The 18,331-nt window shown below is 34.7% G+C and overlaps 1 protein-coding gene across 13 annotated transcripts; it reads right to left on the bottom strand.

Moving 5' to 3' along the window:
• Positions 1-31: 31 nt before the first annotated feature.
• Positions 32-17,804, bottom strand: LOC130801107 (uncharacterized). 13 transcript variants are annotated; one of them, XM_057664900.1, is made up of 31 exons: positions 17,646-17,783; positions 16,953-17,091; positions 16,673-16,779; positions 15,019-15,344; positions 14,561-14,721; positions 14,312-14,377; positions 12,501-12,618; positions 12,296-12,405; positions 12,118-12,213; positions 11,620-11,743; positions 9,152-9,219; positions 7,946-8,032; positions 7,676-7,831; positions 7,494-7,589; positions 6,963-7,022; positions 6,765-6,880; positions 6,591-6,678; positions 5,744-5,848; positions 5,549-5,653; positions 5,318-5,370; positions 5,160-5,223; positions 4,479-4,610; positions 3,712-3,824; positions 3,510-3,603; positions 3,043-3,262; positions 1,950-2,080; positions 1,266-1,412; positions 1,029-1,157; positions 629-727; positions 511-549; positions 32-434 (listed from the first exon to the last, which is right to left on the bottom strand). In XM_057664900.1, exons 4-31 carry the CDS (start codon positions 15,257-15,259, stop codon positions 300-302), a joined length of 3,153 nt encoding a protein of 1,050 aa, XP_057520883.1. In that variant the 5' UTR covers positions 15,260-15,344; positions 16,673-16,779; positions 16,953-17,091; positions 17,646-17,783; the 3' UTR covers positions 32-299. The 13 variants fall into 13 exon arrangements, with proteins under 13 accessions (XP_057520883.1, XP_057520879.1, XP_057520857.1 ...); XM_057664896.1 differs by lacking the exons at positions 16,673-16,779; positions 16,953-17,091 and adding an exon at positions 15,509-15,702 and having other exon boundaries at positions 17,646-17,804; XM_057664874.1 differs by having other exon boundaries at positions 15,509-17,091.
• Positions 17,805-18,331: the final 527 nt, after the last annotated feature.

Below are 18,331 nucleotides of genomic sequence, written 5' to 3'. Positions count from 1 at the left end.
TAAGGCACAAAAATGAACTCCAAGGAAAATATTGATCAAATTAACTGATGAACAGAGATTTATATTAAGAGCTGTAATACTGACATCACCATAAAACAATATTTTGTGACAAAATTTCATAGGGATGAAATTTCCCTCTACTAAATAATAGTTCTGTATGATTCTATTTGAGTTTGAAGGCCAATTGTATTTCACGGACGGAATGTACAGTTTATAGAACTATCACAACTATTTACAAGTCGATTCTAGTTCACTCATTAAGCTATTTCGGACATAAATGTTCTGAAAGGCGATCGAAATCATTTTGCAAGGAATTCTTTCTTGAACCTCTGAAGATTTCGACTGAATCTCTCCCTGTTAACAGATTCTAAACTTCTAGTAACATCTTCCATAAGTATATCAAAGCTATGAAGAACACGCTGTTGATGCATGGGCTGAATCACACAAGAAGATAATTAATGCAATGAAAAATAGGAGGATTGCGAATCATTGTAAGAAAAGATAACTTACTTGTGACGCTACTATTTGAGCTTTCAATTTTGTGTACATCTGCATAGAACAAAAGAATGTAATCTAGCAAGCATTGTGATAACGGTAAAAGAAAACGATGAGGTAAGAAGATCGTTACTTCTTCACTGAGAAGGATTAAGCTCAGAATTGGCCTGCTAAAATCCCAATGGGTGGCGGAGGATTCGAACAAAATTAGCTCAAACAAGGTCTTCAAAATCTGATCAAAACATTATGTTGCTTGTGTTATTGACTCGTAGCTCATAATAAGATAATCATACTCGCGAAAGTGTTACACAGTGTCAGATGATTCGCTAATGTCATCGTGAAATGAATAAAAAAGAGAATTATGGTCGGCTTTGGGGTATTTTGGGCCATTTAAAGGGAATCATGAATTCAAAAGGCAAATTAGCTGGCAAATTATGTAACAATAGTTAAAACCGTATTACATCATGAAGGGTGAACTTGAAACAAATTCAACTTTAGAGGATAGAAAAAGAAAATTGAGACAAAAAACTTACATCCAAAAAGATATCACCGCAATCTGAAATGTGCTGAGCACAACTGAGTAAAGCTGGCGAAGCCGGTGATTCAGCCATCAAAATGTGTTCAAAGTAGAAAGTTGCCAAATGGTCAATTGCATTAGCACACTGCATTTTAAATTGCAAATACAACTGCATCAGCATGTATGGAAATGAAAGAACTTTAAATACCGAACGACACATTGTATTAACCTATCAATTTTGTAACATTCAAACCTGTGATAAAATGGCTGAATCAAAAAGTTGAAGGCTCGAATGAAGAGATCTGACAATGTACTTGAAAGTAGTTCCATCAAGGTTTAAGGCAACTTTAGTAAGCTTGCACATTATACACTCTATAAAGCTGAAGTATGCCTTTGAGACCTGTCAATAATTCAGGAAAAAAAGGTCGAAAAAGAAAAGAAATAAAAACTAAAAGAAATATAAAGGGGTCATCTTCAACGTGGAAACTGTTTCCATATGGAGAAGCATGGTGACTTGTAGCATGGTTTCAGTGAAAACGACATATCGGGTCAGCTAGAGAACCTGGTCGTGACAAGAATTAGCCAGATTTACAAAAGTAATTTTTCCTATATTATTGAAAGCTAAATGTTACATAAGGGGGACTTGTAAAACAAGGCATTCAGCGGAAACAACATGGGTTGCCGTCTTCTTTCCCTCCCCCAGACCCTGATCATAGTTTTCTATGGGCGAGATACACTGGGTACAATGATGATGATGAATAAGAATTATATTTCCTGAATGGAATCATGTTGATAATTATGTAAAATCATACATAATTTTGGTGTGTTATATAATGTTTCATATTTTAATCGAGGAGATACCACATATTACAGTCCTAAAGGCTAATTTTTTACATTTTTAATTAGATGAGAATGGTAAGAATAAATTTTGAAGTACCTTCCTGTATGCCAAGATGTCAGCAGCAGGAATTGAAAGAACCATCTTTAAAGCAATATCAAGAGCATCATCAAGGGCTCTGTCACCATATAATTCAAACACACCGAAATTGACATAGTTTCCGGACATTGCTGTCATTCATATAGGATTAAAAGTACAAGTTAGAACCCAATGAAAAAAACAATTCTGCTGCATAATTCAATCCCTATTTGGCTTAAATAACATTGAAAAACTTAAGAATTAATCAAAAAAATTCAGTATAAACATTTCAAAAAACAGACTTCTACTTCCTGGCATCCCAAAAATGTTAATCCACTTTTCAGCTTCAAATATGATGTTTTTGGTCCTGATTCTTCTGTATAAAGATCTAGGTTAATCTAAAATTTGGAGAACCATTGACCGTCCGAACTATTTCTACTTCTCCTAGTTTATTCACTACAAGTATTTTCTTCCTAATACTCTCTATCTTCAATGTAAAGTCCACCGAAAAACAACAATTGTTCCCCTTAAACAGGAACTCTTCCTGCTACTCAAATTCAACCACCTTAAGGTACTTTTTTTTTTTTTTAAGGTGATGGTACATTAAAAAAAAAACTTAGTTTCCCTTGTTTCTTCCACCAGAAAGCGAGTACGCCCTAATTTTTTTTATTTTCAACTCATATGCGGGAGATAACAAAAGAGGTGAAAGAGGCACTCTGGAGAATGGGGAAAGCTAAGACTGCCGACCCCAGATAATATTCCTATTGAGGTGTGGTGTTGCTTAAGCGAAAAGGTATTTTGTGGTTAACAAACTTTTTAACATTATTTTGAAGACAACTAGGAAGTCAAAGGAATAGAGGAGAAGCACACTTATTTCAATATATAAAAGCAAAGTCGATGCTCAATCATGTGAATTACAAAGGGAGCAAACCTCTCATGTGAGTTAAATCATGAGCATTTTTTATTGGTGTATAGTTGCAATTATGTGCACTATCAAGGGTCAATCAGAACAACCTCTTTGGTATCACAAGGGTAAGGTTATCAGATCCCGCAAACCCTACTAGATGGGAGACACTTATAGTATTGAAATAGTGAAATGTTCTTGTATACGAACCTCTGGTGAGAATGACAAGCGATACCCATATTCCTTTGTATTTCATTCTGTAGATATCCTTTTGAACAGGTAGTGAAAGTATTCTGGATCCATAAGCAACAAGCAACTTACTAACTTCCCGGAAGAGCAGTATGCCATTCGGAGACGACTGATCAAACATTAAGCGTTGAGCTTTATTTAATACCAGCTCTGCAATGAATTTCAGCAACGAGGTTGTAACCTGCAACACCAATTGAGATATTACTAAGAACAAGGGGTATTGATTGATCTAGCGGACTTTACAGAAAAAGATATTTCATAATTTTAGAACAAACTCCACTCATCTAACACATTTTGATCTGAATCTCGAATCTTCAATCTTCAATCGACAATTTTTTTACACAACAAGATATTTCATAATTGGACCCACATCATACATTGCAAAGACACCAATATGTAAACTCTTGTCATGAGAATGAACAGCGTACCTCTGGACTATCAACCCAAGTAGCCATAGCTTTCAGAAGTACAGGCATATGTGAAGGATACAACCAATCAAAAAGAAATCCAAATGACTTTTTACTGAAAAAGGTAACAAGGAGTTTGTGAATTTCTGAAGTGAGCAAAGAGCACGATACTAAAATAAATCAGATGGTCAAAGATTATATGAATAACAGTAAGCCTATAAACCTGTGTGAGGCCATTGTAATCCCTCTGAGATCACGCATGAGCCCAATGAAAGCACATTTTACACTTTCATCCCGAAATACTGGTTCAGGAATGGATTCAAGGTTGACGAAAACCTACAAACACCAAGGAAAATCTATAATACTAACGAGAAAAAAGTCCACAATCACAGAAACAAAAAATGAAGCTGCGACGGAATTTTTAACCATATAAGGCAATACGTTGGAGGAAGAAGACAAATCATATACTTCTTTTGTTTTCCTTTTAATCACAATGTTTCTCCTTTTTATGTGGAAACTTTTTAGGAGAAACGTTGCAAATTTGCAACTAAGAAACGATGGAGTTACAACTAACTAGCTTGAATTAATAGAAGAGGCTTTTCCAACGCAGCAACACTTAAATTTTAAGTACATTTACGCCTGTTTGGTGGTTGGTATTAAATGGTGAGAATGGGAGTGATTTGAAGTGTAAATTTTCATGATATTTATCATGTCATTCCCACGGTAATGAAAGTCTGATCATAAAAAAGTTTTTTTCTTCACAGTTTTCCATTACCACCTAATACCACATGTTTAAATGATAATGCATTGAAATGAATTTTGTAAGAAAGTGAAATTGTTGATGGAATATAACCATAACCATTAAACTTGTCAAGAGATATTCCTACCAAAATTACACTAATTTTTTTATTACAATTCCACCATTTAGTACTGATTAACAAATGGACCGTTACATTAAAATTATGTAAATGGTCAACACTTAACACATACCTGCTGAAAAGGCTCCATCGTTTGCTTAAATTTGACAATGCTATCTTCTGAGAACACCAATATGCCAATAGTGTAATAGAAAGTGGTTCTTCTACGAGAATTGTGGTCTTTCAGGAAAAGAAAATTCTCCTTCTGATAGACCAATAAAAAATACATCAACAAAGTCACTGATAATAACAAGCAGCCACCAGAGCATAAAAAGGACCAGCTGAAGAGTGGCTAGGCACTGAACCCAAAGCACAGTTTTCCCAAGCGCTTAGGAAATAGGATTGCCTGGGTTGAGTATTTTGAATGAGGTGTAACAAAGGTGCACTAAGGTGTGAAAATTGCAATGGCTGCATTGATTCAATGTTTACAAAGTTTTTCATTGTTAAAATTGCACCTCACTTTATGACACACGCACAGTGCAAAAACAAGGCCGCATCACCGTATTACGACAGCATCCTAAATGTTTTGAGTTCACCGCGACTGAAATATAGGCCACAATGACTGCAAAATCCGTTTTGTGATGGTTACTGCGACCGACTGAAATCGAATTTTTGCACTATGCCGCACCCCAATCCAGTCCCCAAACCTGTTTTAAGCCCAGGCTCTAGGATCCCTATTACCTTAGTGTGATTTGGACTATCCGTACGGTTTGTATATGAAATTGAGAAGGAGAAACTAAGAAATTCTACTTACACTGTGATTTGCTTTTAAATACTTAATAGTATCCAGCTTTAAAAGAGTCTTTCCCGTCGAATACCTGAATAAAATTGATATGTAATTGTACCATAATCGTGTTAATGGAAGAAATATCAGAATAAGTTCATGTAAATTTCATTATGTATAAAACAAACCCAGATGCCATCTCCAAGAATAGAGCAAGTGTTTGATCCAAAATGTCATCACTCTGCAGAAGGAAGAAAGATCCTTAAACAACAGGAATTCTGACAATAAAATTGGCATCGAGGTAATAAAGTAGTAGTCGTTGCTCTGATTTTCATTCCTCATTAAATTAATGATCCAACTCAAGAATCTTAAAAGAGTTACGGTTTGTGTATTTGAAGCAAAAACACTATTCTTGTTACCTCTGAACAAAACTTCAAATTCTTGGCGATTTTCTGAACAATGACATCCAAAACCAACAGATGGTCATGCAGGCCAAGGAGTTCAGACAATCGAAGATACAACTGCTGTAACAGAAAACACCAAAGGCACTAGATTTAATCCTGGTATCGTATAATATAACCCTATAATGAAATTGCTTCAATGAATGCACTTGCCTTAGAGGCTTGCATTGCCTGATCTCCAACATAAGTAATCCGAAAGCTTTGAAAGAAACTGAGAACTGCAAGTTCAAGCCTCTGCCTGCTGAGTTCACTGTATCTCTAAAAAATGTAGGCAAATCAATAAGCACTTAGGAGGTGTTTGGTATGGAAATTTGATGGAATGGTAACGAAAAAAATAAAATAAAATTACCATTACAAGCATTTGGTTTGTCGCTTAGATAACTATTAGTATATTACAATTACTTTAGGATAACAATTACCTTTAGTTTGTTTCCACTCCCATCCCTCCGGTAACAAAACCAAGACCTTCTAGTTTCAAATTCTAAATAATAGATTATAGAAGTGATTTGATTATATTTTGTTTTCTTTCTCTTTCCCTAAGAATTCCCTGAGAATGTCGCACTCTTCCCCTAATTATTCCTTCTTCCATCCATTTCTCTTCACTTTCTATCCGTTCTTTGCTAACTATTTCATTCCCAAATTGTGATTTTCTTGATTATCTCTTTTTGCCTATTGATTGAATTATATTTGATTTTATTTGTAATAGGAGTATAAGAAACGAAGATGTGAATTGATTGAAATGAGTGGAATTTTGAGTGATCGAAGATAAAATTTTACGGCAATATCGGTAAAGAGTGTAGATCCATACTTAAATTTTATGATCTGTGAAGAAGTAGAAATTGTCAAGCCATGCTAATAGCAAGGATAACCATCAAGAATAGTGAAGGGAGATTAAAATATTACAAATGAATATTTTCTAAGGAGCCCTCAAAACCTCACCTCAAAAGCTTACGTTTAAAAGATAACAAAAATTATAAATCATAATATCCAGTCAGGATACCTGGACATATGATCCAGCATCCATGAAATTTATCAGCTGCAACACACGTGCTGAAAGTTCTGCGTCGATAACTTCATTTGGTTCGCCACTGCAAGAAAAAAAGAAGAATCCATACTAGTTCTATGTTATTATTGAAAACTTCAAACGCAATAATGACAACGATGAAATCCATACCCAGAGTAATTTTTTACTCTCATAATGGCACCCACTATATAAACCATCCAAGCTAGTTTGGTCTCCACAATTGCAATGTTGCTACTAGAAACATAATCCTGGACTTTCGTACCCTCCTATATCACAACCACATCAATCATTAACCACTCATGTTTAGTTCCAATATTTAGAGTCAATAACTATAAGGCTACTATATACCATATATTCCTGTAAGAGTAGGTCCATAATATTTGCTAAGTAGGTACTGCAGCTCCCATACTGCGATGAAGAAGAAAATAATTTATTACCAATGACAATTACAATCAGCATAGCAAACCCCACCCCTCACCACCCCAAATAAAATATAAGCCGAAAAAAGCTACAATGATCAGGCATTGGATTTTGAGGTTAAGGTTTGACCTTTATCCTTTATACCCACCTATGTTACTCGAACTCTTCATTTTGCTTCACGTACCCATGTTCAATTCTTGATGTTCGGATATTGGTATGTCACTAGGATACTTCATTTTAGGTGCAAAATTGAATATTTAGACGTATCTGACGCTTGGACACGTACCAGTATCCGACATCAATACCCGAGTCTAAGTAACATAGATACCAACATCTCCCCCTCCCCCTATGAGCCCCAAAAGTGAGAAGAACATTAATTTTGCATAATTTCCGGTCAAAGGTCAATGTCACTGAACTAGGCAAATACAACACATACTCTTCATAAACTCTAGGTCAAACCTGGAATCTGAATAGATATGGAAAGAAATCAAGCTGATCCTGGATTAGCTCAACATTGTCGAGAGGATCTTCCGAAAGATCATCAGAGGACCCAGCCTGTCCAAACAATGTTAGTGATACTTGGTCACAGAAGAAATAAGAAACAAATGAATCGAAAGCTGTGTAAAACATAATTTCTTTACCTGTATTGAGTCAAATCGTGAAGAAATAAATCCTTCCAAAATCTTCGGCACAAATTCATTTAAATGTAACTTTTCAGCCGATTCCTTTGAATATGGTAAAGTAGTAATCATTTTGGAAACTAGTCCTAGAAGATAGTAAATGCTGCTGCTTGTCCACTGAAAAAATATTCAAACATTTTCATACAACTTGTATTTTTTGCGCAATGTAGAGAAAGAAAGAATTCAACTTCATGCATCAGACTTCCAAAAATATCTAAAATTGCCATTAACCTTCCAAGACTGCAGAGATTTCAGCGTTAAATCTGAAACTAGATTCATCCATGTATTGAAGCATTCCACACTCACCAAATCTGATAACTGCATAAAAATTTTAGGAAAATACAAACTTTTAGCATTGAACTCATCTCTCCGTTCCAATGAGTATGCAACATTTAAGTTCCCCATGTGACTTGTGAGAGCTTTTGGGAGATATGTAATAAACTTAATAGGACTGTATACTTTACCATTATAACAACTTCCTGTAGTTATTTCAGTGCATGCAAGTTTATATAAAGTTGGAAACTTGAAATTAAGGTTTTAGCATTGTTGTTTTTGTTCGACAGTTGTTAACATTCATATGCAGGCATGCACAGAATTAAGCATCTATCAAAAACATAGGCATTTTATACAATGTAGGCTCCAACTCCATCTAATACGTAACAACGCCAAATCCTTAATCTCAAAATATATTGCGGACCACACAAACCAAAACAAATGAGCGTGAGAGACTGTCAGAAATATACTATTATTGCGTACTGGCTTTAACAAGCGACAAGGTACTCAAGATATCCGGATCGTATAATTAAATAAAAGAACAGTCAAGAGAGTGTGATTGTAAAGTTGTCACTTAGTCCTCCGTACATAATTTTAAGAAATTTCACTTAAAAAAGCTACAGGATTCTTCTAGCATAGCAAAGTCCAGTAAAACTCAGCCAAAACCTACTTTCTCCTTAAAGATAATGGTGTTTGGGTTTTTATATAGTCTGGCCCAAACTTTACCAAGATCATGTAGGAAATTTAACAAGGTCCAAGCCTATAGACAAGTATTAATTTTCCCAAAGACTAAACAATTAGTAACATTCCCTTAACCAAGCCTTAGCCCATTAACTAATAGCATTTCAAATCTCAGATGCCCACTTTTACAAACGATCCAAAGGCTTGCAACTGTCAAACAAATCATCATAGCAAGCTCAGAAACCTTCACAATGTGGTAATACTTCCAGGATTTAAACTCGAGCATGTCTCTCCTAATGAAATATGGCGCATTAGGGTTTAAGTTGGAGGTAAAAGTAAGACAACTAAGGTTCTTGAATCTCTAAAAATTCAGTACTGATTGATGAAGCAAAGCACATAAAGGAATCCTAACAATTCTCTTTAATATACAGATGTCAGTCAAGATGCATGTACCCAAAAAGCATAAAAAGGGAAAATGTGTACCGGATAATTTAGTTTAAAACGCCCAAGGAGACGGCAAAGTTCATGGTAATTATCATGATGATTGAGACCTGTGCCAAAATCAGAGTTAAGACTTCAAATACCTAGTATTATATATGAATATGCTGTTTATCAAAAAAGTAACTGTAAACAATATTCTAAGGTCATATCTGCTTCATAAAGAATCTAATGAAATTATAGAATGATTTCAAAAATCCCAATATACAAAGTGAACAAATTCCAGACCCTATAAGGCTTGAAAATTCATATAATTCAATGCTATCATTTTAATTTGAATATACCTAGTATGGATACAGGATTTCATATTGACAACATTACATCATGTCACTTCGTGCATCCTAAACAGATAATGCTAATAGCATTTAGAGTAAATTATATTTACAGCTAGTCCAATCAATCCAAGTTGATACTTACTCAATTTTAAAATCTGGCAACAATGATCTTTGTTATCAAAACTTTCATACTTTGAAAATAGCATTCATTTATAATCTTATCAATCAACTTGAAAAAAATATTTGTTCTATAAATATTACAACAGTATAGACAAACATTCAAATTTTATTTATAAGTGAAATGTAGCCTATCATTTTTAGAGCTGGGGGTTAGGTTTGGTCATGAGGAAACTTCAAAAAAATTATTGTTCTATGAATATTACAGCATTTATAGATAAACATTCAAATTTTATTCATAAGTGAGTTGTAGCCTATCAATTTTAAAGCTGTGGTTAGTTTTGAACATGGGTCGACACCATAGTGCAAAAATACGGTTTCGCTCAGGGTCGCGATAACAATCACAAAATGGATATCGCGGTTCACGGTCAATGCGGCCTATATTTCGGTCGCGGTAAATTCATGTACCTTTACAATACAATCGTGATACGGTGATGCGTCCTCATTTTCGCACTATGCTTGAGACTGGGTAGGGTCAAGTCACACCCAACTGACTCATTTATATTGAATGGAACCAGAGCCAAACCCATAGGGTCTGAAATCCTTAAACCCAAAGCAACCGATCTAATAGGTCTAGGATCTAAACTGGGTCATTAATGGGTCTTAGCGTCAATTTGTAAACCACTATATTTATAGTTTTAAGTCCCAATACTCCAATTAGTAATTAGGTCTAAAGTAGGTCTATAGGTTGAATCTAGATTAGAATGGGCCTAAATATATCTAAAATAAGTCTAAAATTAGCCATGAATTGGGTATGGGACGCCCAGACCCAAACAATATTCTATTGAATCTAGAGCCATTAGGTTTCGAAAAAAAGAGACATGAATCCTCAATTAGGGTCAAGTCTGGGCGGGTCCAATAAGGTCCTAGATCTATGATCATCCCTACAAAAGGCAAACGATAATTTATGAGAATATGATACATTAATGAAGTATAGAAGCTCAAGGATTGCGAGATTGTTTGACATGTAAAAACCCTTACAGTTATCAGGAATAAAAGGTATTCATCACTTCTCCGGCCTTTGTACAATAATCATTTATCTCTCTCTCTCTCTCTCTCTCTCTCCATGCCTCCCTCGGTCACTCTCACATCCCTCCCTCACTAGCTTAATCTCTGACTTTAACCCCCCACTCTCCACCCATTTGACGAAGCATTCCCCATAGACACAAATGCACAGTTGAGACCAACAACTTAACCCACACACAACACCTGAACACTACCACACCCTCAATGTGGCACACCTGCACGAACAAAATGCAGCTTTGACTCACAACTAAATGCTTTGAATTCCTTGACTTCCATGTTTGCTCATAAAACAAAGCTGAAGACACCGCCAACACAATCAATTCACTTTTTCTCCAGAACATGATTAATTCTAGTACAAGAATAAGGTATACCCCACCCCTCTCCTCTCCAATTTAAATGTAGGTTTTAATAGGTGATTTCGGTACTAAAGTGACTTAAATGATGTGAATGAAACACACGATACGGATTAAGGTGTCCTTGGTGAGAATATAGGGACGGTGATGCCTTTACTTAGAGAAGAAAAGGAAGGGACCCCTGTGATAAGATACGGGTTACAGTGGCTGGTGGGGGATGTAAAGTAAGAAGGGGGTAGAAAAAATAGCTAAGGTTGTAGGTGGCAGACAGCTACCTCATAGTGCTGAGAGAGAAGTTTATTCTTTTAAGTTCCACTGGTAGCATGAGAACTTCGTGCTCTGAGGATTTATTAACCCCAAATGGCTCCCAGCCTCCTACAACGGAAAGATTAAGAAAGAGAGAATAAAGGAAAATAGAAAAAATTAGGTAAAATGTTGTTTGTGGATCCATCCTCGACTTCACAAAGTGATGGAACAAGTCACGGCCTACAATATCCAGATTTGACTCAAGACATAACTACAATTGCAAATTGAACAGGAAGTAAAGAAGAGTTTACAAACAGTCTGCGTATTACAGGGACAGAAAATATGAAGACTTGAAAACATTGATCAGTGAACTAACCTCTCCCGGTCTCCAGGATATCCTTTGTTCCCATCATGCACAAAGTTAGAAATTGCATACGTGTGGTATTGCTTGTGAATAAACCTCTTCTAGTACATATCAAGCGCACTAGACACTCCAAAGCCTTGATACAAAATATTCAGTCATCAGCTCACATTTATAAATGCATTTGTGTCAATAAAAAAATACTACATATACTCACATAAGCCTGTAAATACAAGCAAGTACAACCACTTGCTAAAATCAATTCATCAAACTTTACACTATGAGTATATAAAGTGAAAACCCACCTCCACGAACAATGAAATTATACGCGACAACCAAATCCATGTTTCACACAGAGGGCACATATGTTCATAGATACCATGGTGAGAAACTCAATTCCAAAGGAGGATTTACAGATTTTTGATTATCATCGTCAAGTAAATTAACACAAGCTATACGATTTTCTACTCCCTGCAAAACAAAGTTGTTTAGGTGAGACTCAAGTGTACTTACTACTTTTGACAGAGGAGGGCTGGTGATTGCATAATAATCAAAATATATTTGCACTGTAGAGGGTTCCTCAATGATTGATCTCCAGGAGAGTGGAATCTGTCACCCATTGGAAAAAAAGGTTGATGGAAAATCACCAGAGCTTAGAACAAAAGTAACTACTTTACACAATTTGATATACCTGATTGGCACCAGTTTCATCACAGCTTTCATCAATTGATGTTCCATTAAAATCATAAGATAAACATTGTAGAGAAAGTGAAAGAGCCAACTCCTGCAACTTCTGTTGAGCTACAAAAACAAAGAAACTGTTGGTTGAAGATATATGAAATAGATAACATGCGAAACTAATGCCTGCACAATGTCGAAAGTACTTAGCTCATTACCATCAGTTTTTAGTCTAAGCAATGATGTAACAGATATTCCATAAATTTGGAGAAGTGCATGGTCTTTGAACTTCGTTGCCACCTTCCGATTTTGTGTCAATGTTAGTCCTGGAGTTGACTGCAATTGGAAAGATTTTGTAGCTCCAATTAGTAAGATACAGATGTTGACGCAAGAAGAAATCTTAACAATCAATCTTCATAACTAACATCAAAAGAACTTAACTTATTCCACCGATGACATATTATGTACCACTAAACCCAGGATACAACAACAATGCCAGAGCCTTATCCCAAAAGATTGGATCGGCTACATGAACTAATATATCAGTTCCAAACTTCCAATGGTGATCCATATGGATTCTTCTTCCAAGTGACATTAAATCCAGGATAGCAACTACAAATATTTGATTTACTACAATAGCAACAGTCTGACAATACATGTGAGCCTGCAGAACATCAACAATCCCATCCAATAGCCAAAATACTAAAGCTACAAGCACAAGAATGGAATGAGACAAGCTGGTTAAAAATCTGGAAACACAACAGCATTCATTAAGTTTCTGGACTATGTGTACTAAGATTGTGTCAGGAATTGTAATATGACTTAACAAGACAGACAATAATTATTTGACAAATTGAACAACGTTATTATAATGAATTTCGATCATATTCTATATTTTGAGTCATCTGGCCTACAAAAAATTATCAATTAAGTTACAAAAAATTTCCATAACATTTTTATGCCCCGATATCTGCCTCTCCTTGGCCATGGCAAAACCCATAGAGATATAACAAGGGAAAACACTAGTGCTGCCATGCCACACAAAACAAAAAGGCTCCCATCAATATTACATGTCACCTCGTGATAAAGGAAGAATTGAGCACGTCTTACTATTGGCACAACGCAACACAGAGCATATCATTCCAATTAACTCTACTTTAGCAACGAGCAATGTATTTCCATAAACCTCCCAATCGACAAACTGCCATCCACTTTAGGAAGGATAGAAGATACTATATCTCACAGCAAATGATTATATCTTTCTCACCATTAAAAGAAAACCAAAAATAATTCCTGAAAGTTTTTCCTTTCGTATTTTACAACCTACTTAAAAGTTGAAATGACAGGCTACAAAGGGTCCTCAAAGAGGCACACACAATTGACTACGCACCAATTCTAAATTTTGCAACCTAGTAATTTACGCAAGTAGTGAAATCCCCAATGATTTCATAGTCATGATTCAATAAGTGACAAGATTTTTATTAAGGGATTTTTGTCTTCTACTAATTGTAATTAACATTTACCAAACAATATCACAGTTTTTGAAGATAAATAATGTTCAGAAATTTTCGTAAAAATGATCAGAAATGACATTCTAACATCCACTATGGTCCTTGAATTATTAGGGGGGAATATCTTGTTTTGTTACTTAACAGCTGCAGTTGCCTGCTTTATTGATGAGAGTATCTTATACAACATAAACAAGTTGACAGGCACGTTGCTAAATGTTTGAGATACAGCACCCTGCATAAATGATTAAGCATTATTCCCAATGAAAAACTATAATGCCACGGCTGCCAGACTTAGTCACACAATTTAAGTCTACATTCTATCCTTATATAAACTAAACTAAACTCCTAATAGTCAGAATCTGTACAAACCAACAAAGACTTCATGTATTTAAAGATCATCTACATTCAATAAATAATCGAAAATAAATGAAACCAATGAAGGAAAAATATTACCCTCTATAGATTTATACAAGCAATAATCATAAATTAATTAGATACCATACTCGATAAAAACTTACCTGATTCATCTCAATCACAAGTTGATTCAAGATCTTCAATCCAATTGCACAATGAGCGACTCCCTGCTACACAATTTGGCAAAGACCATAAAATGAATCCAATTTTATTGGAAAGCCATCAAGGCTAAAAGTTACTGTTGCAACTTTTGAAGCATAAAAACAACGTAAACCACTTTAACACGAAGCATATGTTACGCAGCAAGTTATACATCGATCCACAGATATATGAGATTATTTCAGTTCACTAACCTGGTTCAAAAAGTTCACAACATCATTAACAAGCTCAGGGAATTTGTCATCATCAAACCAGCTAAATTTTGTCACTTGACACAAAAGTTGAATCAACGACGTCATAACGAAATGCTCCAAGTTGGCACTTCTAGAAGCCAGATAATTTACAACGTGATTGCCTTCAGATAAAAGTCACACATGTCAAATTAGAAAAACAAGAGGATAAAGTTCCAAAGTATATCAAAATACAACAGAAGGGAGAAAAACAATGAAATTACATGTTTATATCATCCTCTCCAAAGAGTAACAAAACCCAACAATGCAAATCTAATACTACATCTCAAATCAGCTGACTCAACACCTACTGTGTTTAATCGTTTTCTTGGGTTTTCGAGACTAACTTCTAGATAGTAACAATAAGGAATAGAAGTAAACAAAAAGTATTCACGGTACAAAATGAAGTGGGAAAAAATTACGAATTTGAAGGCGTAGCTGCAAAGGGAGCCTATTTTCAGTGACATGCTTCAATAAACTTGAACTAGCAAATAAAACTGCATATGGGTTTCTTGCATTCTCAAGTATGTATTCCAACTGTGGCATGGAGTTGGTATCCTGTGTGAAGCATCTCAAAGTGTTCTCAGCATAAGCTCGCTCAGATGAGTCTTGTGAATTGTAAAGTATCTCGCACAATGCTTCCAGCTGAGCCAAGTTTTCCATGAAAGCAATATATCAAGTTTTCGAAGAACCAAGCAGGTAATTTTCTATTGTGTTCTCTTGTTTCTCGAAGAACGCTGCGCGAAATCTGCAAGTTTATCACCAAATCCAAGAAATGTCTCCAGATGTAAAGAATTAATGAAGCCAGAATTAGAATAACGGTAAGGTAAAGCTCATTAACACTACTAAAAAAAAGCTTTACTCTTTTAAGTAAATGCATAAAGCTTGATTATATAGAATAAAAATGCATACATATGGAATAGCTTCTGCTCAATTTCACAGATATAGATACATAAGAGCATCCAATAGTTTAATGAATGACAATATTTGGTGTTACAGCCTTACAGGATGAGTTGAAAAATTAATTACAACTTAAACTAAAAGAGCCATCCAGTTGTCTGAACGAATGAACCAAAAAATAACGGTCAGAGAAGAGCGCAGCTGATCTGAAAAAAGATACAGAACAGCATTAATATAGATATCAATCCATTTATAATGTTAAAGGAGAGAGCCCAGAAATCTTTACATAGAAGAAAATCAATTCCAAAACATGATGCCCAAACTAACCACAACAAAAACCCACATGACAATTTGTCATTAGCAATGAAACAGAAAATGCACGAATATAGCATGCAATAAAACAGCTAGGATTGGGCACTAAGAAAATGGAAAACTAGCATCACGCGAAAAAAAATGGAAAATTAGCGGCAAATGCACCAAATCTCTAGAATATCCAAAATATATAAAGTATTTGACCATAAAGAAGGGTACGAAGTACACCATGATAAATATAACGTACTTTGAGTTTTCTGCAATATCAAGCACTGAAACGGTATTGGAGATAAATCTCATTCATTATCATGTGCTAAATGAGCTAAAGGCAACAGTATAAATACACAACAACCATTATCTCCTTTATAGCTAATTTGAACTCAACTCATCTTGAGATTCAAGAACGTGATCAATCATTTGTACGGAAAATACTAAAATTTTCCACAATATTGGCCCCCCACAATGTGCAATACAAGAGCTTAGCCTCTTTAATCAATCTAAAATAATTGCTCAATGTGCAAAACAGAATGGTGATCAAAGAAGTGAAACTCTATAGAAGAGAATGAGCTTAATTTGCCTGGAGGTGCATTACATGTATAGCTAGCTTTAAGGTGCTCGGAAAACATACTTTGAGTACTTAAACAGCAAGTGAAACGAGTCAAATCACAAAAACTCAACCCGTATGAAACTCTATTGCACTATGAAAATAAGACCAAACCACTAACAACTAACGCACGAGGAAATTTCACTGTTTCAGGATGCTCCTCAATCTAATGTTTATTAGTGTGACAATACTTCTTTGAAGCAAAAATTTTATTATTTTAACACATAATCTTCATCAGATTTTTTGATAGATTCTATTACCCGAATGCCAAGAAGTGGCTCCGACCTAAGAAGAATTTGTGGGGTTGCATCTATGCAACCTCACCCAAAGAGGCCATTTTCAATTGAACCTTGATATCAAACACAATCTGCAACTTTAACCAATGAGAAACGCAGGTGAATAATTTTATTTTTTTTCATATTCCATTATATCGGAAACCAATAAACTCAATCGAGAATAGACAAATTCTTTATGAACTATATCTAGTGAGGAGAGAGAGCAAATAAACATTAATCCAAGCAAGAGATAATATACATAAACCTCTTGATCAGCTTTTTACCAAAAAATTCTTGAATTGTTTTTCTTTCAAGGCTTCACATATTACTTCATAGATGAAATATCAATGGAGTGGTGTACATCACCTACGCTAAAGGAAGGATTCCTCCTCAAATAATAGCACCTTCCCCCCATAGCAAAAAAAGAAAAAAGAAAAAAAAAAAAAAAAAGCAAAGTCAGACACATTTTAAACCCTAAAGATAATAATCAATAAATCACATAGAATTAACATCACCAACCATAGCATGTTTGATACAATAAAAAATCCAAATTAACTTCAACCCACTTGCAAGCAAAACATTTTGATTATTCCCACGTACATCTTTGATGAGAATTTTCAATCATGATCATTCATTTCACAGGTTTACTTAATCCACTCAAAGAGCAAACTATGCATTAATCAGTATTAAAACCATCAATCAAGTGTTCAATTGAATCATTTATTGCACAAATTTATTGGGTATAAATAAAAATTGTGATTTTATTCTTGTTCTTTATTCGCTATTGCCTCACATTTTAATTAAATTTCACAAGCAGCAAAAACCCATCTCCCATTTTCGATTTCTTTGACGGGTATTTCTTGAATTTAATTTTTTACAAAGCTGGTGCACATACAAATTGATGAATAAACAAAATTCAAAAACATAAAAACAAGGGTGAATCAAAAAATGGTCTTACAAATTGAACAGCGGGAAGTTCAATTGGATTAATGAGCAACTGATCAAGGATTTCAGGCTATTTATCAGAATCAATGAGAGAAAATGAACAAGGGCAAAAAGAAAAGAAACCTACTAAAATGGACTATTTGAAGTTTATATAGAGAAGAAAAGATTGACTAGAAAACCAATTTAAGGAGAGTGAATCCTATCGGCAAAATGTTGTGTTGAGGTGGTAAAAGTGCATGCCCCACCTCACTATTTTTTTAAAAATATATTTGAATAAAAAATTAGGTAAAATCTTTTATGATTTATTTAAAATTCTTCGATGATATAATGAGTTATTTTGTATCTGGAGAATCTATACAAAGACATAGAGAAAATTAATTATTTTAATAGATGGTGAGAATTAAACTCATGTTACAAGAATAAAAGTGAAAAAAAGTATCCCAACTAGTTAGCTAACCTAAAATCCGCAAATGATAATAAGTCTTAAAATTACATTTTGTATAGTAATGCAATTAATTGTAATGCATTTTGTTATTGGTTTATAATTATTATCAGTAATTCAGAATTTCTCGGAAAACTCAATTCATAGAAAAACTTCAGTTTGAACTATCATAATTATACTGTACATCAACTGTATAACTAACGAAGTCGGAACCAACAAATGTAGAAGTCATTTACACGTCACATGATTGATCTATT

Source organism: Amaranthus tricolor, chromosome 1 (assembly GCF_026212465.1).
Source record: "Amaranthus tricolor cultivar Red isolate AtriRed21 chromosome 1, ASM2621246v1, whole genome shotgun sequence".
Classification (NCBI taxonomy): Eukaryota; Viridiplantae; Streptophyta; class Magnoliopsida; order Caryophyllales; family Amaranthaceae; genus Amaranthus; species Amaranthus tricolor.
The sequence above is the reverse complement of the archived record's forward strand: the minus strand, read 5'-3'. Positions and strand labels throughout refer to the sequence as shown.